The 22,310-nt window shown below is 43.2% G+C and overlaps 1 protein-coding gene across 2 annotated transcripts; it reads right to left on the bottom strand.

Annotated features, from left to right (window-relative positions):
• Positions 1-2,609: 2,609 nt before the first annotated feature.
• Positions 2,610-14,994, bottom strand: galr2b (galanin receptor 2b). 2 transcript variants are annotated; one of them, XM_047328389.1, is made up of 3 exons: positions 14,776-14,994; positions 9,604-9,987; positions 2,610-5,860 (listed from the first exon to the last, which is right to left on the bottom strand). In XM_047328389.1, the coding sequence occupies exons 2-3, from the start codon at positions 9,975-9,977 to the stop codon at positions 5,098-5,100; spliced, it is 1,137 nt and encodes a 378-aa protein (XP_047184345.1). In that variant the 5' UTR covers positions 9,978-9,987; positions 14,776-14,994; the 3' UTR covers positions 2,610-5,097. The 2 variants fall into 2 exon arrangements, with proteins under 2 accessions (XP_047184345.1, XP_035471604.1); XM_035615711.2 differs by lacking the exon at positions 14,776-14,994 and adding an exon at positions 13,263-13,402.
• Positions 14,995-22,310: the final 7,316 nt, after the last annotated feature.

Genomic DNA, 22,310 nt, shown 5'->3' on the forward strand with positions numbered 1-22,310 from the left:
CGCTCGGGTTCCGTGTCTTCATTTAGTGCAGGCAAACGCGGGTTAAGTGACCTGTGGCGGTGGTGTTGTGCATCGCCAGCTCGCCCAAGGACATCGTTTTGTCTGATAAAATCAGATTTTTGGAGCCAAAATCATCCCGTCTATTGGCTCCTAGCTGGGCAGGATGGAGATAAGAGCCTGGGAGGCCGATTGGGGATGTGGCCTCTTCAGGAAGTCCCAGTCTTTGAACCTCACATCCTCAAGCCTGCAGACTCTGTTCCTGCTTTATTTTTTTGTGAATCCTTAGTTTATCGCTAGAATCATCACATTCGATCTGACTTTTTTTTGGCCCTATGAGCGTTGTTTTTATTTATGATTTATAGTAGATTGCACTTATTTTTTGGGACGTCTCTCAGTGGACCTTGGATTACTTTTGAAGTGTTGAGTCACATTTGGCTCAGTCACCATAGTGGTTATTAGATGGCCAAATAAATAACCACTACACTATATATTTCAATTTTAAAATGCGCTGGTTACCTGGACATGATGATCCGTGTCTTTACCCAACGTGAATGCAGATCTGAATCATCTGGATACAAAGAAAAACAAATCCTCCCGCTGCTCTGCCTTCCTCTGGCTGTTTACATATTGATTTGGAATAAATAATGAGCAGACAGTTTCCTGCAGAGACTGATTTAAACTTGACTCATACAAGCTAATCAACACTTAGAATAGGAGCAAACAAGGCTTATTGTCATGTTGTTGTCCTATAGTTGTGCTCCCTCTGGCACCAGTCGAACTCTCATATCGTATCAGACTAAAGACTGATCACTCAACTCCAATTATAAAATCAGAACGCCCCCTTTGTGTGAAATGAACACAGTGTTCATTCCAACGACGATAAATCAAATGAATAATCATTAATTAGACAGTGTCTTGTGCAGCAGCTCTATACCTCTCTCAGACAAGGTGAGACTCCGTCCTGCTGCCTGTTGTTGTCTTTGTGTTGCTGTTGATGAGATCTCACTGCTTCCTTTGAGCCATGGGGGGCCACAGGGTGTTGTAACCTCGACCCATGAGGCAACAGCTTGGATAAAAGGGGAAACGTGTGAGTCTTCGATGGAAATAATGGTTCAATAGCAAAGAGCGAGCGAGAGGTCGATCCAGTGTTCTCCACGGAAATGTAGTCAAGTGTCATCCCATACGGTTAGTGTCCGGACAAACCATTACACCAGAATAAAAGATAAGATGGCGACGATGATGAGGACGATGGGCATTTGAGGTAAATCTAACACACAAACATGTAAACGTGCCAATCCAAAATAAGGGACCATGTTGAATTATTTATGCGCTAACTAAGTCTGCGTTGTGTGATGAAAAGAAGGTGAGGCAAACACAGAAAATGTCAGATATAATAATTCTCACCGAGTGTGGTAAAGGCGGTAACTCTCATTTACCACCTTAACCACACTTGGTGAGTCAAACACAGAAAAAAACAATTTTGCCCATGATAATTTGATCCTAGATTTCAATATCTTTCATGATATGCTGCTTAATAAACTGCTTACTGTAGCAGCATCGTGTGAATGGACTGTATTTATATAGGGCTTTTCTAGTCATATAGACCACTCAAAGTGCTTTACAGGAAAGTCACATTCACCCATTCATACATTGTCGGAAGAGCCGTCAGAGGCAAGTTAGGGTTAAGTGTCTTGCCCGAGGACACAACAGCATGTGTACTGGTGGAAGCTGGGATCGAACGGAAGATTTCTTCTATCAAAAGCTTAAAGGTAAAGAAATGTGAAGCCTCTATCAATTCCATCTCCACTACTGGCTGCTACTTTAGAAACTGGTGGCTTCAATCAACAGCTGTAACAGCATCGAGGTCTTTCAATTGCTTCCTCCAAGGTCTCTCCCATTGTCCTCTCCTTAGATTGCCTCAGTCTTTCATCAAATCGTCACCACTGCAAAATACAATCCATTTTCATTGACAAAGGATTGCCGTCTCGTAATGTTTTCTTTTAAAAATCAGCCTAATATAACAAAACTCAAAATTCCCATTTCCCCTCCTCCTGCTAAATTTGTTTTCCAAAACCAGCCCCAATGGGCTCGATGAGTCACGAGTCAAGTCTTCCAACTCCCCCCATTGGTCTCCTGTCCTCTTCACGTCACGTTTGTGTCTGTACAGTGTCTATGTCATTGCAGAACATAAAGAATAAGTAGAAGTTAAATTGATTTTATAATCCAGTTTCAAACACTGTTTTGTTCTCACGCCCTCAAACTATCTCTCAGATTAACCGCAGTGTGGTTGCCATAGCAACGCACCGACACGTACCCCGTCAAGGTCGCCAGTGACGTAAGTTCAGATTTCCACAATTACCGAGGGGCCCAATTTCCAGAGCTTCATCACATTAAAAGGAAAAACACACACTCAAACCGGATGTAGACGCACATTTAGATAATTATATGTGTGTTTCAGTAAAAGCTTTGGTCGCTCAGCAGCAGCAGCACATTTATCTGAACTATGATAATAGAGATGATGTTGGTGAAGAAGGATCAGCGCTTGTTTGAATGTAAGCCACACTTTTGTCTATGGAAGGCCAAACAGGTCACAATTTTTATTCTATTATCAAATATAATCTTGTACAACGTTTACACAATGTTGATCCGGAATTAAACTTTGTTTAGTTTTACAAAAAGTATCAAGCAATTTTGGCGATTCAGTGAAAATACATATCTTTTTGTGTATTAAAAACACACAAAAAATGAAAAAATGAAAAAGCTTTGATATAATTTTTTTTACCACCTTTTGGGACGTTAAATATATAGTCCATATTAGCATGCTTCATGCCTGGTTTTAACTGTATTGTCTACTTTTTTTAAACTAATGTTCCCCAGAAGTTTGAAATCGTTATTTTGTGGTTGTATGATAAAATCAAGCTTGTAATTTTTCTGCCTGACATTACTCGATGTACAACTGTGAAGGAAACTCTTGGCAATCTGCTCTGTTGTGCTGCACATGCTCCTTATGTATCATCTCATACGCTTGCAGCAGAAAACAGCAATAACATAAGGCTGCAATATACATAAATATACAGTGAAACCCAAAATACACATATATGTACAGTATATACTATACAACAGTAGATAGATAGATAGATAAATAGATAGATAGATAGATAGATAGATAGCATAAATAAAACGTATATATTAGTTTCAATAGAAGTGAATGGCTCTCCAGTGGACCTCAGTGAGTTTTTATTCATGAATTTATGAATTGAATAAATCACCACTAGAACCTCACAGCAGAAAATGTGTGTTACATTGTGTTTTAAATAATTATTTTATGAATATATATTTAAATATGTATATATATATGTGCAAATCTACAGGCTGTTACAGGTGGAAAATGTACATGATGAAACAGAACTAACATAGACACTTTAAGTACTGTATATACCGTAGATGCAAAGGGCGCAATAAACGCGTCGGATGGAGAATGTTCTGCTCTGAAAATTGCGTCTTATACAATCAGAACAGGACAGAACTGAGAGGAAAACATTTTTTCTTGTCATATCTCTGAGGTAGAACACAAGCGTACAGCGAATCGGAGAGATACTGATAATTTGCCTTCATCTGGGGAGAGAGAGAAACCCCAGACAGTGTCAAGGATCATGATCACAATCATAGGACAGCTTTTAAAAAAATGTAAATACTCAAAATACACACTTTTTAAAAATACACAAATCTTAAATGCAGGAGTGCACTCATTGATAAACATATTCATTTAAATATATAATATTTTACACCAGAAAGAGAAACATGCCATGAATATAGTTGTTGCAAAATACAAGTCAAGCAAGAAAATGCCTTCTTCTATCAATAACTTATCATTTATCAAATAAATAAACTTTTCTCTTTTATTTAACTACATTCATAACTTGACACCTGATTCTCAAACTTACCACACCGGAATGTATTAACCCTAACTTTTGACATTGTAAAATGCTGGAATAAATTTGAAATATAACTGATTTGAGTTAAAACATTCATAATTCAAACGAACGTGTAACAAGGCAGAGCAGCACCTGCATGCAAGATGCAAGATAAACAGACCTAAGAAGAACATCCTGTTCCACTTGGAAAGGAAAGAAAAACAACCATATCAACGAGCAGGTTCCAAGTATGCCCAAAAATATTACCGTCATTCCTCCGAACTTAACGCACATGAGCTGTACAACCTGCATCGAAACCCTGTCTGATGTCACACAAACAGCTACTGGTGCTACTTGTATGGATGATGGATTGGATGGTATGGATTTTCCCTGCACAGGTGCAAACCTCTGAACATATTTGGGACAAATACAAACAGTGTCATGTTGCGTTCACATGAAAAGGGAAGCAATTTTTTCATGCGGATCTGGCTGCAGAGCTCTGGAGCTCCACAGTGAGACCGGAAACACATCTCCATGTCTCTAACCCGGAAACACGTGACTCTTCTCGTCCCTCAGAAGTACACAAATAATGTACTGAAACGTATCGAAATGTTTTACGTTTGTTGTTTTTTGTCCATATAACTGATTACCGACAACTTCAGTGATGAGGTGAGTTGCAGCTCGCAAATCACTAAAATCAGAGACGTCAGTGACGTCTGGAGGATCTCAACGCTGGTTGGTTTCCGCTGCATGGTGTCACTTGAATAAATAATCCGAGTTCAAATAAACAGTATAAACTGGAAACAAGTGTTATTCGCGTCGAATCGTGACTTATACTTGTATGTATGTAATCTCGTCGTGTGAATGCTCCATAACGCCATTTTGTGCTGCTCTGAAAAAGTGCTGGAGAAATGTCGATTCTCAGATGCTGAAGAAGTGCATGCTGTGGTTAAGGCAAATGGTTGAAACGGGAAATACTAAGAATTTTTTTTTACTTTCCTTCTGATCTGTCCCTTTCTATTAAACTAAAGAAAAATATGCATTTCTCATTCAATTATCTATTCCCCTGTTTGCCACTGAACACATGATTATTGTGATCACATGTTCACACATTTTCTGTTAAAATATTGGCTGCAATGTCTTTTTACAAAAGGTTGATCTGCGAGCGATGCCGGATCACTCGTCAAGTCTGCCGCTGAAAGGGCAAATTCAGCGTCACCGTGGCCTCTCTCGGCTCCGCGATCGGCCTGTTCAACATCTCACATTCGTTCTGCCGCGCGTTCTCATCGTGTATCTGCGACACCTCCGTGGAGCCGGCCTCGAACCCCGGCACCGTGTTGGCCACGTGGACCACGTGCACCTTGTTCCTCCCGTTTTTGCTGAGGATGCAGCTGAACACCTTCTTGAAGCCCTTGCGAAAGTGCTTGGACACCAGCGCGTAAACGATGGGGTTGACGCAGGAGTTGGCGTAGGCCATGCAGTGGGAGAGCAGCCGGAAGGCGTACGTGGTCTGGTTGAACGGGAAGTCTCCGTACAGGTAGCACAGGATCACCACGTGGTACGGCAGCCAGCAGATGCAGAAGAGCACGGTGACGATGATGATCATCTTGGTGACCTTGCGCTTGGCCCTCTTGGACTCCGACATGCCGTCCAGCGGGTCGACGGCCGTCCACAGGTACTTGATGGTGCGCGTGTACGAGAGGCTCACGATGAGCACGGGGATGACGTAGCCGACCAGGAAGGTGCACGTGTCCAGCACCTTGCGGTTCTGCTCCTCCCAGCCGGGGATGCACACGGTGCTGTTGGCGTAGTCGATCAAGTCGTAGTAGCTGAGGTACGGGCCCGCGAAGACCAGGGAGAGACCCCAGATGATCACCATGGCAACCACTGCATTGCAAGGGGTTCGTAGCTCCCGGGAGCGGAGTGGGTAGCGAATGGCCAAATACCTATAAATGAAAAAAACCCACACATGAGTTGTGGTAATTATCAGACATGCGGAGCCAGTGTGGTGCAGCAACTACATTAGGGTAAAAGGGAGTAAGTATTCGACTAATTCCAACATTAAAGCAAAAAATGTTTAATCTAAAATCTACGTTAGAATTTTATTGTAAATATAATGACAGAGCCTATAATGTAAAACAGTTTATTATATCCTAGCCTGGTATGTTGTTCAATCTGGGCAGGTGCCGATTTAAGCTTCAGAATCGTTTTTTAAGGGAGCACATCTTTGTTGATTATTTCAGTTTAGTTCATCTTGGGTTTTGAGTGAACTGTTACTTTTCAGTGTTGTCTTTCAATTCCCTGCAATAACTAACTGTGAAGTATTTATATTTCGTCTCCATGTGCAACTATTGCTACTGCTCTGTATATAGTATTTATATGCCATTGTTTTTTATGTAATGTTATTTTTTGTTATATTTTGTACATAATAACCCTTTTTTGTAAATTTCTTTACATATTCTTCTGTCCACCCTCCTGCTGTAATGCCCAAATTTCCTCATTGTGGGACGAATAAAGGTATAGCTTATCTTATCTTATCTTAAAACTCAAAACCCTTACCTGATTTGATCTGAGTTGTTTGTTTATTTCATTTGAACTTTTTAAATTATTTTACTGTTCATTTTATTGATTTGTTATCTAGCTTGAAGGCCTTTTTCTGGTTTTATCTGACTTATGTGTTTATTTTATCTGAATTATTTCAAATATAAACTCTTCATTTCATTGTTTTGTTATCTTGCTCATTGTGAAGCACTTTGTAACTGTGAAAGTACCATATAACTAAACTCACTATACATTTCCTAACCCAACAGGTTTTTCCTCCTACATGTAAACCGATATCCTGCCTGTTAATCGTTATCGCCTTCACTAAAAAAATGTTCAAAGTGAAAAATCCAGTATAATTCCCCATCACAAATCAACACACATTTCGTTTGTGATTTACAGATTAAAAAAACGTTATTATTTTCCGGACTCGAATCTTCACCTTGCACATTGGATATGGCGTATAGTGAGCACTGCATGAGTGAGAAGAAATAGATTTTTTGGTAATGTCATCAATGGTGTGATTGTATGAAAGGGAATACAGTACACAAGGACACTGCCACCTCCGCACTCACAAGCGCCACCACTCCGCGCCGCGGGTTCTGTGTTGAATCATAATCATTCACAGTGGAGCGGTTTGTGTCTTTTATTGAATAAAAACCACCCTGGGGAAATATGTCAAACTGACTGCAATATACACAGAGGGGGCTAGGTCTTTCATGCTTTGCTAGGCAAAACCACGACAGTAGCACAGAGCTTTTCTGTGTCGTATGCATTGCTCTTGATGTTGCTGAGCAGGGAGGCAATAAAGGTGCAAATCCCAGCGTACGCCACGCACTGTCATCAGTGATGGGTTTTTTTCATGGCACCAATCTGTCTGCTTCACTTGTAAACACCTGGTTTGTTCAGCTTTCACAAATGTACAGCTGTGTTTCCCTTTTTGCACATGCTGCTTCACGGGGCTAATACTCTCAGACGGGGAGTATTTGAGGTGTTACAAATCTGCAAATCCATGTCCTCCACCTGTCCTGCATTCTCCACTTCCATCCAGCTCTACCGGGGTAAAAAAAGAGAAAACAGACTCTCTGGTCTATGAAACCTCACTGAAGAGGGGCCAAAGACACTTATGTTCAATATGAAAGGAAAAGGAAAGAAAAAAAGAAAAAGTAAGAGATGCTTTGAACCTTCTTTGTCGCACATGAAGGCTCAGCGGCTTTGGGGAACTACAAGTGAACAGACACAACTCTGAATGTTGGCTGGACTGAAAATATGAGCTAATGGACAATCTGTTAGTGTCTGACGAGATGCTTTACATCTTGTTTTAAGTTTTTTGTTGGGGTTCTAAATAAATCAGACTGCACAAAAGCAGGCTGGGAAGATGTTTGTTGAGATGTAGATCTCGCACTGATAAAATCACTAAGAGGTAGGAACATTTAAGTCCCGAGGGTGACCTATAACAATGTTTGTATGTGTGTGTGTGTGTGTGTGTGTGTGTGTGTGTGTGTGTGTGTTAGGGGTAGGTTAAGATCAGGGCTGGTGTGGGGTATGGATAGGCAAGTAGCAGTTACAGTTAGTGGAAGATAAATGTAATGTCCCCAAGGTGTGTGTGTGTGTGTGTGTGTGTGTGTGTGTGTGTGTGTGTGTGTGACACCGTTCTTTTAAGCTGAACTCCAAAGTATAAGAGCCTCTTTTTTTGTGGTAGTTAGTTGTTTTTTTGCTGTATGTAATAAACCCTTGACTCATATTTCCTTGCTCTTTTCCTGCCTGAGGAGGAAACGTCTGGTTGGCAAGTAAAAAAAAAAAATGTATTGAATCCTATTAAGTGTGAACACAGCCAGTGTGGGTAGACGGGGTCACCTGCGGAGGGCGGATGCACCGACTCTGTCCATATTGACCGAGCTGATCGTGTTGCCCAACAAATATGATGACGGCTTCGGTGCTCCCTCTGCGATGGAGCTAATTTTCAGCCAGGAATAAGACACGATTCTCTCATAAGATATTCAATTAAAGATGCAGCATCTCCGGCGAGGTCTTACAGGCATTTTGACTAATTCTATTAACGTGCACCTCTGGGGTCTGGCTGTTCTGCTGGTGTTTTTTAAATCTTCAGATTAGAAAAATAATTGTAAATGCACCAAACCATGAATCTGTGATAAAGTACGAGGATACTGAGGATACTCACTTTACAAAATGTATACTAAGGATATGCGAGTCGATATCTACAATATTAGACTTCAACTAGTGAAGGGGCAGACGGATCTGTTTGAAATTTGATATACAAATTAATGTGGATATTGTCTGCACATACATATATTTGGGGTCACCAAAGTCAAAGGTCAAGTTCAATGACCAGTTCCAAATACCCCCCCAAAATATATCATCTTATATATCTCATGAACCAATGGTTCTATCAAGATATATGTATATGCCATATATGTAATCCATCCTTTTCTTGATCTAAAATATCCCACGGGGATTAGGATCTACGCTCTGGTCTATGGTTTCTAGGATATCCGTCCAATTAACCTATAACCTGCATGTGGGAGGAAGATGGAAACCAGAGGAACCAGAGGAGCAAGGAGAACAAACAAACTCTACACAGAAAGACCTGCCGTCAGATTTCAACCTCGAACCTTCTTGCTGTGAGCCGATTGAACTAACCACTGCGACACCCCCCATTATAATTAATCAGAATAATAATCATCATCATCATTAAAGTCACTCAATGAGCAAAAATCCCAAACATACTCTGGTTCCACCTCCTTAAAATGTGAATATTTGCTATATACATTATATATGTGATGTTAAGACTGTTGAAAAAATGTTGAATAAAACATATGAAGACGTCACATTAAAATCTGAACTAATGGAAATGATAATTACTTGCAGCCCTAGTATTAATAATAATGTGCAACAGGCAGCTCCCAGGGGCTTTATGGGAAATGTGATCCTAATTATGAAAAGCAGCTCTAACAACACTGGCCTTTATCTCCACTGTTCTCTCATTCATTTACGATAACTATTTCAGGGTAATGTTGAAACTGTATATGTGGTGTACGATTGTTTATAATTCCTGCAGGGTGGAAGCGATTTAATTACCACAGAATGTCTATTGTTGGTATCTGGCGAGCCGTGTGGTGTCACAAACCTGTCCACAGAGACGGCGGCGAGTGTGAAGCTGCTGGCGTACATGGTGAGGTTGATGAAGAAGTGCACCACCTTGCACATGAAGGAGCCGAACACCCATCCCTCCAGGGAGTAGATGGTGGCTTGGAAGGGAACGCAGAAGATGATGAAGAAGAAGTCGGCCACGCTCAGGTTGAGTATGAAGAGGTTGGTCGTGTTGTAGCCCACCTGGCCGCTCCGCAGCAGCACGGCGAGCACCAGGCTGTTGCCCACGGTGCCCAGCAGGAAGATGAGGGAGAAGACCACCGACACGATCACGCTGGCCGGGTTGAGCTGGTAGCTGTCGGACACGTTCGCCTGCCCCCCTGGTCTGCTGAAGTCCTCCAAATCAGACATTTTTGCAAGTCTGAAATGAGCGAGGAGAGGAGACAAGTGTGTCAAGTGAAATCTTAAAATCACTATTTCCCAGTCCAGTGTTGTCCGCGTCCCTCGAAGACACTGCTTGGTGGTCAGTATCGACATGATGACAAAAGGCGCTCAACCAAAGTTGATCAGTGCCATTTTACAAATGATGCTAGAGAAGTTGACAGAGATTTCTCTGTCCAACTAATCCCCAGTCGAGTCACACCACACATGCGTTTTTTAATTGGCTGGTGACCTTTTCACCTCAGTTTTAATTAAAGGGTGAAGTTGCAATGCAGTCGATCGAAATAGGCTCAAATATCACTTTAAATGGAAATGTCACGGTAATACGCGCTATGATAATGCTTCATCACCTCTATCAAGGAGGTTATGTTTTCAACCCCTGTGCGTTTGTTTTCGTTTCATCTGTTGGTTTGATCGTCGGCAGGATTACGCAAAAGAAAACTACTGAGTGGATTTCCACCAATCTTGGTAGAATGGATCGAACATGGGCCAAGAAAGAACCCCTTAAATTAAACATTTCCACCTATTTCCCGGAGTCTAATTCATGGATCTCGATGTGGGATAAAAAATTTGGCATATATTAAGGAGACTGGTATCAATGGGTGTGTGTTAGATTTGGTGCATTTGATTCAATGCAAGGGGCCAGTTGTTGGGCCTTGGTGGAGGAAATGCGCTCTACATGATCTAGAAGAGTGTCACATTTGAAGTGAAGCTTTTATTGCAATACTGCAACTTGTTTGCCTTTGAATATAAACCTGAACGTTTTCATGCAGGGTGGCCCCTCGAGCCACTTTACAGCAGCTGAATCCAGCCTCTCTCCTCTCGAATCAAAGAGATTACACGTCTCACACCAAGAGCCGCCCGAGAGCCGTCATCTCGTTGAAATTCACAGAGGAAGAAGAAGAGCAGAGGTCCATGCTGTGCTGAAGGACCCCTGCGTTCAGCCGAGAAACAAACCATAAGTCGTCGTCTATTCCGGCCGAGGGATGTCTGACCAGTTGCCCATGTCGGCTCTCAATGGCGACGCTGATGGGTCACAGTGAAGAGACGCACACATGTGATGTCCCCATCTGTTCCATTAAAGTTCTATCACGGATCAATGTGTCGGACGACGTTCACATCGTGCGTCTGGATGTTTTTCCTTGCCGAGATTTCCGTGCGTCGGTTGGTTTGCCGATTGCTCCGTCCTTCGAAATGCTGTTCTGGAGCTCGAACAAGCCATTTCCCGAGGTTGTCGCGAGAGGTCAGCTCACAGGTAAGCTGCCACTCCAGTGGCCCTGGAGTACCAGAGACAATGAGGAGCAGCAGGAAGAGGATGCAGCGTATTTGGCTCAAGTGCGTTTTAATCAGCTCCTCGCGCTGATTTCTGAACGCACATGAAACATGAAGAAATCCTCAATTGTCTGCCCTGTGGGCCTCGAAGAATCACTTTCATTCCCTCACAACCGATGTCTCGCTAATGAAAAATCTCTTGAATCAAAGAAGAGGAAATAAAAACAGATCCATGTTATATCAAATTCAAACAGCAGACTGCATTCGGCCACGGCACTTTGTCGTAGAAACAAAACCCGGACTGAGGAGAAAAGTTACCACCCAATACAGGGTCCAACTGTCTCTATCTCCAACGCTGCTTTCGTGTTGTCGTTGCTACTTTCAAGGACACAATCCACATATCAGATATTGCCACGCCAGGTCAAGCCCAAGGTATTCTGAGACTTAAAAAAAGAAGATATATATATATATATATATATATATATATATATATATATATTTGTTTTTTTTGTTTTTGTTTTTCATGATATCACCCAAAGGCAAGAGAGCAGCGTCTGAGACGAAGCGTGAATCAAGGCTGTTAATGATGCTCCCCTAAATTAAGGGACCTCACTTACATAAAAGCAATTAATCTCATATCTCATAGCCTCATATCTGTGACAGTACAAACGTGATCGCTTGGATAATTCATGGAGCTGAGATGATTTCTGCAGCAGTGCGAGGCTCCGGGCTGCAACGAAGCCACTTGTAGATGTGGGGAGATTAGATTTCACTCTGGCATGTGTCTGCCCAGAAAACAGTAAATCAATCAATCACAGAGATGTTTGAAGACGAGGAAAAGCAAAATCGCAGGGGTACGAAAACGCTGTGAACATAGACGACGCATATCACCTAAGGTCATCCCCAGGACTCCGTTCCTCAAACCCCTTCAAATAATCCAGCTCAGAATGAATTATTAAGCGTTATTAAACTTTCAACATCCTCAACTCCGCTGCCAGTCTATCTTCATTATCAGAATCGTGACTGAGGGCAAAATATGAAGAGGATGTGCTTATCACAGTCGATGGCGAATGAAAGACACTCCACAAGTGCAGAGATCATAGGAGACGGACTTTATTCTCACTAGTCTCATAAAGAGGCACAGTTACAGCATCAGCATCAGCATCAGCATCAGCATCAGCATCAGCATCAGCATCAGCATCAGCCGGCTGCTGCTGCAGAGGAATTTTTCCCTCACTGCTTTGTTCCCCGTGCCTGACTTCAGCAGCATCTCTCGCCGTGTCGCTGCATTCTCCCCCCCTTTTTAAGCCAAACCAAAGAAGAAAAGCTGGAATGATATGACATCTCTGCGTGCAGCGAGACATCAAGGCTGAGACTCCAGCCGGTGCTGGTGATAGAGTGTGTGTGGGAACCTGACAGGCTGTGTCATTATCACACTTTGGCTGAACTGTGTGACAGATGTGAGGTTATAATTAAGATGGTTTTCTTTTTGTGGAAACAAAAATGATTTAATGATGAAAGAGGAGAGAGGAGGAGGAGGAGCAGGAGGCTGATGGGGATGTAGCCAGAGTCGGTGGGGAAAACATCTTCATTCTGACAGGAGCGGCTCCAGCATTAAAACTGACAAACAAAACACTGCACATCATCACCATCTTTTCTTTTCATCTGTCTCTGCAGCTATAACGAGACGCGCGGTATTTTTATTTCCAGCTCTTTGTCTGGCTCGTGTAAGGGAGGAGACGAACGGCCAAAACTTCAGACATCGGCCCGAGCAGCAACAACATTCCTGCATGTAAATCACTAAAAAAAGACACACACACACACACACACACACAAACAAAAATAAAATGGTGACTGTGCAATGTTACATTTGAATTGCAAAAAATTCAAGTTCAACACATCCTTTCAGCTATTCTCTAGTCTGCAGGGGATGGAGGATCAGTCAGCATGCGGCTCAGGCAGATTGCACTGTGATAAACCTACCGGAGTGGTGATGGCTGGACAGCATCCAAAAGCCTCAGCGCTCTGCTCGGACCGGGAACGACACTCCGAGCGAAACCTGCTCCGTTAAGACGCACATACTCTTTACACTGGAGCCTCTGTTCTTTCCAGAGCATTCGCTATCTGCCCGTGTTGCTGGTATCTCTCCCTGCCTCCCCACCCCTCTCTTTCCCCCCATTGAGGACTCCTCCTCCTCCTCCTCCTCCTCCTACTCCTCCTCCACATTCACTTTGATTTTCACACCGCAGAGAAGCGTTGCCGTGAGTGAAGGTATGGCGGCCATTCACAATCCCTGATAATCAGGGGGGTCCACTTGACAAATAACCTTTATGCATCGTTGATCGTCCCTCAGGAAGAGTCTGCACGTGCACCCGAATCAGACGAGGTGACGACCTGTGCGTTTTGCATTCATCTTTAATTTGGCCTGTTCAGTAAAGCCAGCGAGACTACAACGTCTGTAAGGACGAATCCAACCGATTCAGGGAAAACAATATTGTAATATTGTCTGTGTACATACTGATAGAGCTTCGGTTGCTAGGCGATGTTAGGTCAGCGTCAGGTTTTCAAAATTAAAGAAATGATGGATATCTGTTAATAAACTTCCTCTGGGTGCCAACCCAATCACACACTTGCTTAGAGTCAAACAACGTATCTCAGTTTATGATTCACACGATTCATTTATATTTCCAAACACGTTCACTTTGCCAGCTTGATATTTGAGGCAGATTTATAGAGCAATTAACTGTTGCTCATCACTTCTTTTATTTTTTTGTGTTGATGCATGTAACTATTCTAAAAGACAAGTGCCCGTTCATATTCAATCAAACTGATTCATCAAATTGAATTTTCCAAGGTGTGTTTGATATTAAAAAAGCGCCGACTAACATCGATTTACTCGCAGAGCTCGTGTTCATGTGTTATAATTTTGTAAGATTGTTAAAACCATAGAATCTGAATGCCGTCACGTCGGCGGTAAATTGAAAGGTCAGAGAGAATCAGTGAGGGGTCAAGTGGTCAAGAGTAAAGCACGGGGCAAGAATGCCTCAGAGAATACGCAGGCCGTGCCATTGTCACTCTTTCAAAGCTTTGATTCTCCGAACCATCTGAGGAATAAAAATGTCCTTGAATGGCAAATTGCGTAGATCTGTTATACACGTGACTGAAACACTGGCTGTATTCAGTGTGTGTTTTTGTATTGTTTTTATCTGACCGCTGACACGTTTTGCAGTGAGATCTGATCCTCGTGTCTTCTCCTGCTCGTTTGAGCCCAGTCGGTGATGCTCCAGTCGCCCCTGCCCATCCATCAAACTGCCAAGTGTGTACACAACAATCACATGGTGGTGGCTCTAATGAAGGATCTATGTGCCTCTCCTGTGCACACGGATCCCTTATTAGCGGGGGACAGCAGCCACATGCTGGCGTGGACCCTAATAACTTGGTGCTAACCACCAGCAGTTGGCTGAAGGACAGAGTTTCATCTCATTTATTTACCCACCGGTTTTCATTCTTTAAACTGAGATGAGTCTTTTCTCCGCACGCGCCGCTGTGAGAAGATGACTCTGGCTCAGGACCCAGAATCCAGAATGCGATAACAGGCAGATACAGTCTCCGCCGCCACCTTCAGTCTCGCACAGTCTCCAAACACAAGCTCTGACATGTTGGCTGTCAGCTTTCATCCATCAACGGAACCGACATGACACGGAGGGAACCGCAGGACGGAACATCGTGTCACCACCACCTGTGGAAAAGAAAAACATGTTTTTTTTCTTCCATTTCTTTACATCTCCGTGACTTGTCGTTCATCATCACCCTTCCAAATATATATTTTGTCTCACATATAGTTGTTTGTGGGACATCTGGAATAAAATGTTATTGCTCAAACAAACCAACAAGTGACTGGGTTCCTTCCAGCTGAGATAGAAAAACAAAATCCATCTCGTCACCGGTTCCTCATGCAACAGCTCCGACCTTATTTAAGAAAAGGAGAGTGAGGAAAACAAAGGCCGGAAAAAGCGGCCCATTTTGGTCATTGATGGATTGTAGCCGCCGCGCACGCCGGCAAATTAACATTCAGGAATACCTCTGGGTGTTGTTTCGTGTGGTCGTTGCCACGGCAACCACGGATGGATCACTTTGAGGCGGTGGCAAAATCACAGAATTGATTTCCAGCCTGAACATAGGATTTCCTCTTATTTCACACAGCCGTCTGCGTAGAAATGCGGTGAATCAGTGAATTATTAAAAAGCAGCTTGAGGCGGATTGTAGTGAAAAAATATGTATTCTGCTAATTTAAACCTGTTTGCCAGAAAGAATAGTTAAAACAAAACTGACCAATTGAACTCTCTTATTGAAATAAAGCAGTTGTTCTTCTCCACTTAACATCCTCTTTGAGATTAAGTGGATTTGAGATTCTTCTGTTTCACATATGTTTTATTCAACGCGACTGTTATGGATTTACCGCCTGCGGAGACACTGTATCAGAAATGGCAGAATATTTTGCGGCGACAATGTCTCTCAGCTGATGAAAACAGATTGAGGTGCAAATAACAGCTGCAGTCAAATTGCCCCCGTAATAAAAGAGTGAGAAAAATACTGATGCACTCATTAAGTTCAAGATGCAGCGTCTCTGGGAAAGAAAGAAAAAAAAGATGGTTTGTTCTCAACTCAAATACATCGGAACATACATTAATTAGACGTTGTGCCCCGAGACCACAGGTAACTTCAACCCTGGGAACATAACACTGTGCCTGCATGCATGCAGCATTCTGCACACAGAGGAATTCATTATTGTGACGCCAGACTGATATCAGAAATGTGCTAAAGGTCATGCTTCAGAGTTTAACCTCGATTAGAATAAATTATTTTTAAGCCGTAACAAACAAAATAATAAAATCAGCAGTTGATTACACAAACTACAAAATAAGGAGCTGTCAGGGAAAGAATGGAAATGGAACTGAAAAGGCCAGATGGAAACCTGGATATTGAAAACAAACAATTTACCTAATGTTCACGTAATTTCTTTTGGGCCCCCGTCAGTGAAAGGCCCTTAGAACGAACTCAAGTGTGGAATGTTAAACTCAACGCTCACCTCGGCTCCCGATCCCCAGAACATTTACATTAGCTGCTACCTATTCTGCACAGTCTCGATGGAAAGTGCCACTCAGCTGATGCATCGATTTGGCTCAGGCTGCAAGAGGAACACAGATCTTTCATTAAAAAGTACAAATACTTTTTTTTTATATAGCTTCTTTACAAAACCTGTATACGAAACCTACCTGCATGTCTTTATCCCAGTACATTCATTTTTCTTTCTTGTCAAAACCGGGCGCCTACATTACCCAGAATGCAACTCAACTTTTTGAAACCAGAAGTCACCATATTTGGATGAGCGGGGGCCTGACTGACAGCTTGTCCACTGCACATCCACATCCCTGTGCAGGTTATTTTATAGGCTTTGTCATAATTCTTAAATGCAACTTGAAACGTTAGCTATCAAATGAAGGATGAAGTACAACATGCAATAGAGTAGAATAGATAAGGTCAAAACAAGGACTTCCAAATTGTACTTGACTCTCACAAGTCCTGGGATTCCAGGGGCCATTTTTTGGATGCTTTCGATGTTTGCCTTTATGTAACACATTGAAAAAAAAAACCTTGCCAATGTTTGGTATCTTTTTTTTTTCTTTTTTTCAGCACAACATCGCCTTTATGTACCAGACAATTCAATTTCGACCTTGACATTAGATCACGCCGGCGTACTTTTGGTCTCCAGGGGGTTGAGTGAATATCCTCGTATAGTTGCTACCGGCTCGGCTACACGCGGCAACGCTGCGCTGCACGGCGACAACACTGTGCATCTTCCGGTGAATCAGTCGCCCTGCAGCTCAGACAGAGAGACAGTTATTGTAATGCCCATGCAGCGGGCCAAGCAATTAGTGTGCTCGCTCAGTATACGGGGGAGTGTGTCAGCCACATCTGCTCCGGGTCTTTACCTCCGGGAAGAGGCATATCGACAGCAAATTAATCCACAACAATGCCAGCGCAGACCCCGAGTAGTTGGCCTAATGTTCACCACCACCACCTCCACTCCGAATCGGTAATTGAATCAGAATCGAACGTTGGATCTGAATCTCCCCCGCGCGTCTCTTTCTGCGGAGCACAATGAAATCCCAGCACAAAGTCCCGCCGCTCGATTCGTGACGTCATTAATTCTGAAGATGCAACCCACCCGGTGAGTTTCCCGCGCGGAAACAAAAAGATTAAAAGTCACGACTGTGTGGGTGGGAGCTTTCAAGGCTTTAAATTGCATCATGACTTGTTCTAAAGGACGGAGGTGACGCTCAAATGAAAAAGAGGTGCTAATTGGCGCAGCACATTTCAGGATCCTGACATGTGGTGGATGGTGAGTATAGAAAGTCAAGTATGCTGGTATAAGAAGCTGAGTATGAAGCCCTTATATGTGAATGCAGACGAGAGGAAATATGAGAGCTCGCAGAAAGAGGGTCAAATGCACGTGAGAACGAAAGAAATCAGAGACTGACTAGAACTACACGGGTATCAGTGGGTCATAACACAGCATTAATATTCATAACAAATCTTTTCGTCTAATGCACAAGCTCCAGAGAGAAGCTACAACCGGATGTGAACGTGCAGGTGCTGTGACTGGGAGCATTTGTTAACATGACTCACAATTAGGATCAGGAAACAAGTCACAAGATTGGCACGGTGACTAAAGCTAAATTTGGGATTGAGAGCAAATATCATTTTTTTCCACATTTTTCCAAATTTTGCAAAAAACTCAAAGTGCTTAAGAATGATTTTTAAAAATGAAGGCGAACAGAAAAGACGAAATGAACGATTAATGTCACTGGAAGTCAAATAAAAAAATCCTTCTAACGGGTGAGCGGATCTTCTCTTTTCAAACTTTCTCCTCGCCATCAGTTCAGAAATCTTAATTCGACGAATAACGTCATTAGCAGATGCATCGCCACGTTCCGACGGGCTGTTAGCCTTGTTAGCATTGTTAGCTCAAAGCAACACAGAACTGCCATTATACAACTTTAATTAAATGAGCCCTTTTATCTGAGAAAGGAAGGTTTTCAGTACATGTTTACGTCAACATGGCGTCTCTAATCGCTGAGAGACGTTCAACCAAACAGGATTATTTCATGTCTCAAGTGCAAAAATCACAGCTTCAGCTTTGCGAAAGGCTCCGGCACCGCGAGTGGACCGTCCAATCAGAAATGACACCTGCAGCAAAACAGTGATTTTGTCTCATCAGACTCGCGGCGGCAGTGAAATGAGCTTTGATTGCATATTGAAAAATGACACGGAATTAAATTGCAAATCGCCGCCGTGGGTCAGTCCGGGTCCCGGCCACATATGGTCGTCATAGAAACCGGTGCAGACGGTGGTAGTGAGTCTGTTGCACGTGGGCTGCGCAATCCTGTGGGGTCGTTTGTCAGCGCGCAGGGGCTGAGTAGAGCCTCCTTCAAAGAGCCTTCTGTGCAGCTGACGTTGATTTGATACTTGTCAGAATTTCACCGGTTCCCCATCGTGAGAAGTGAGTCCAAAGGTGTCAGATAGAATCAGGCCACATTGTGCTCGCTCCGCGGGGGGTCGGACTGAGCTGTGAAAGCAGGAGAAACGAAAACACTATCGACCAGCTCTCGGGGCCAACGCGGGGCCACCGGGATTATAGGTTATTGCCATTTTTCTTCGCGCTCTTTGTTCGAGCATCCGGCCTCACATTCAAGTCCACTTGTTGCCGATCCGGACCTGGTCTGATGACATTGCACCTAAAGCCACGACTGTATGGATTTGGAAGTCCCTTTTCAAAAGGCCTTTATTAAAAAAAGAGATCATGTTGAAGCCTTCCGTCAATACAAGTAAGAATGAGTGTGTGTCGACCCCAGTCTGCAGAACTGATATTAAAAGAAGAACCACTCAGCTCCACACAGAATCCTTCAGCAAACGGCTGACTGACAATTGATCTTCAGGAAAAGAGGAAGGCCGTCCTCCACCCGCGGAATCACCACTTCAAACAAAGAGAGAACGAGGAACAGAGCAACTAACACTTGATTTGTAATGCTGGATGTTAACACATTCGGAAATGTTCCAGTCTACCACATCACAGCCTGAGCTGTTCGTTTGAAAAAGCAAAATCTCAATTCATCATTTATCAAAAGCGCCACATGAGCAACGCGGCTCCGCATTGTTGTGTAGAAATAATGTTTTTGTGTTTCTATCAGCGGAAAGACGCGTGCTACGAGAATCACGTGGTCAGGAACAATGACTTTCCCCTTCGAGAGCAGTAAAACTGTGCGGGTGATAGAAATAAGAAGTTCAGTATCGTATTTGAAAGACGTGTAGGTTGGAGAAAACACTACAGTAGAAAGTATAATATGATGATTGATACCTCTGCCGAGGGGGTCATGTGTTCACCCTTTCCTTTTGTCGCTTTATTTGTAGTATATGTAAAGCACTTTATAAGGCCTGTATAAATAAAGTAATTGTTTATTATCGTTACAATATAAATGCCTACTTTTTTCCTTCTTGCTGCAGATAACACAGCTAAGCTTTCGTTGTCTTTCCTGTTTGCAAAATGATACCAAATGAGATCTCTCTCCCGTTCTGCAGCCGGTGTCCAGGGGGAAGACAACGAATGGTGAACTGTGCCAAGTGCCGAGTCAGCTCCAGTAGAATCTCCATGATCCAGCGGGATCAAATTAGCCCCTACGCATTGGTGAACCTGTTTCCCAAACACAGCTGTGGATGTGAGAACTCTCAGTGAGACATGTTGAGCAGGAGGGATTCTGCCACCGTGAAGTCTGCTTCTCACAACGTTTCCATTAGCGCCGGCACGCTGAGAGCACATTGTGCTCCGCTCCCCAGCTGTGCGGCGAAGTGACACTTGTCACACAGAGGGAAATGGATGCCGTGCTCGAGCTGTGTTTTTCCCCCTCCTCAGGCCCCGGAGTCGTAACTCCTCTGCTACTACGCCCCCCCCCCCCCCCCCCCTTTAACAGTCACACCTGTTGATCAATAGGCCTTGCAGTTCCTACAGAAACGTGGAGAACGATGTCATATTTCACACTCTACATAGCTGTGTCGATGCAGCGCTCGGTGTGTTTTTAATGTGGCCAGTAAAATCCAGCTCACTTCACTGAAATTACAAACGCTGAGCTGAGAAGACGGACTGACAGATGCTGGGAAGGAGTCGCAGCTCTGCCGACCGAACGCGGTCGGTGTTCAGGGTCACGTTGTGTTGGCACGTGTGAAGGCTTTCAATGATTCACGGCCACGCCTCGGAGCTCATGTTCTCTCCACACAATGCGGTTTATGCAGAAAACATTCATTTCTCCTCAGCTCACAAAGCAGCAGTTAGTCAGAAAGCCCTCAAGCGCCCTGGCACAAATTCAAGCGACGCAGAAGGAGCTGCTGTGCCCCCATCCTTCACCGAGACGGACGAGACACTGAGCGGAGCGGACGCCGATGTGTCACAGCAGGGATCAGGTGCGACAAGCTTATGCCCCGACAAGCATCGTCACGACCAGGGCTGGAACCCTTCGGAGGCGAGGAGCGCCCGTCTCCAACGGGTCAGAGGCCGCAGCTCATCCTCGCCCACACAGATGAGCTTTTGCACCAACCGAGGCGAGAAGTGGGCTGCTTTAAAAAACATGCTATTAGTTTTGGGTATAATGTAAAAGTTCCGCGTGACATACTGTAAATGGCTTTTGGTCAATTATAATAACAATCTGTTACATTTGCCAGATTGTTAGGCATGTACAGGTTAAAATATCTGTAGCATTAAGCTTCAAGATCCAAGGTGGGATATGAATTTCAAGACAACACCTGCAGTGATATATTCTGATAGTGTGTGAAAGGACAAAGGCGGCCACATTAAGGTCGTCTGATGAACGCAACTAGTTGTTTTTTTGTGACGGGTTGAAGAGGTCTTGTCCAGCAGCTGCTCTGCCCCCTTCAGCTCTGCTCATTAAATATTGTTATGTAAATGTCTTTGGTCGGCTAATGTCACAAGAGTCGCTCTTTTCCAACACGGCCTTTCCACTGCTGCATCACGTTAAGAACAGCCTGGTGTCTGCTCCCAGCATGTCGATGGGAGCAAAAGCAAAATAAAGAAATGAATTATTGAATGTTGGAAAGAAAAATTATCTCTGTAACCAAAAGAGCAAAGGTCTTTCCTAACAAACAGCTGTGGAGTAAACATGCATCCTGCAATGATGGATTACATATGATCTACGAAGCCACACTGCCCTCTGCTGTACAAACTTGAGCTTTCAACTTTTAACTTTCAAATATTAATAATTATTTTCTTTACGGCGACATTTTCAAACCGCTAGTATAATCGAGTGACATCCCTCAATTTTTTTTCGCCCTGACGCCTTTGTCTGCATCATTTGTAAATAATACATAAATATTACATTTAGAAACTACATTTTGCTCCCTCTAACAGTTTTATCTTATGTGAAATATACAATAATCCACTCAAGGCTGGGACATCTTAACCCAGAGTCATTCCGGAATAACTCCTCAGTTTAAATTATGTGAATATTTCTTCCACATAATTAAGTGTGTGAGATCAAAGACCATTAGAAATAAAATAAAAAAAAACCTGCACACTGTTGATCATTTACTTGTTTTGTTTATGACTTCTCAGTCCTCTGACCTTCACTGTGATGAAATTTGCCTGATTAAGAAGTGAAACTGTAAATAAACAGAGTAAATCCTCGACAGTGGGAATAACAGGACGTTGTTAAACATTCTCACTCTGTTGTACAGGAGTCAGCCACATAAACTTTAGTTTGCTTAATAAAGATATCCAAAGTCTCCCCCCCCCAAAAAAAGTCTGAAACCTGAGCAGTTTCTTAACAGTAGAAGCAGTTTCTAAACCCAGCCCTCCTTCCGAAAGTCTGAATCCACCATTTGATTATTCCACCTCTCAACTCCGTTGGCCTGATAGTGTCATCAAATCTGAATCAATGGAGGAATTAAAAACTCAGGCGAAAA

Source organism: Scophthalmus maximus, chromosome 17 (genome assembly GCF_022379125.1).
Source record: "Scophthalmus maximus strain ysfricsl-2021 chromosome 17, ASM2237912v1, whole genome shotgun sequence".
Taxonomy (NCBI): domain Eukaryota; kingdom Metazoa; phylum Chordata; class Actinopteri; order Pleuronectiformes; family Scophthalmidae; genus Scophthalmus; species Scophthalmus maximus.

Bases quoted from the DNA above. Each gene is read 5' to 3' on its own strand.
- galr2b (XM_035615711.2), bottom strand. From the start codon at position 13,396: ATGCTCTGGAAAGAACAGAGGCTCCAGTGTAAAGAGTATGTGCGTCTT. The intron at 9,988-13,262 runs GTAGGTTTATCA...CGCTCATTTCAG, and splicing joins GTCCAGCCATCACCACTCCG to ACTTGCAAAAATGTCTGATT. The intron at 5,861-9,603 runs GTTTGTGACACC...TTTCATTTATAG, and splicing joins GCCGCCGTCTCTGTGGACAG to GTATTTGGCCATTCGCTACC.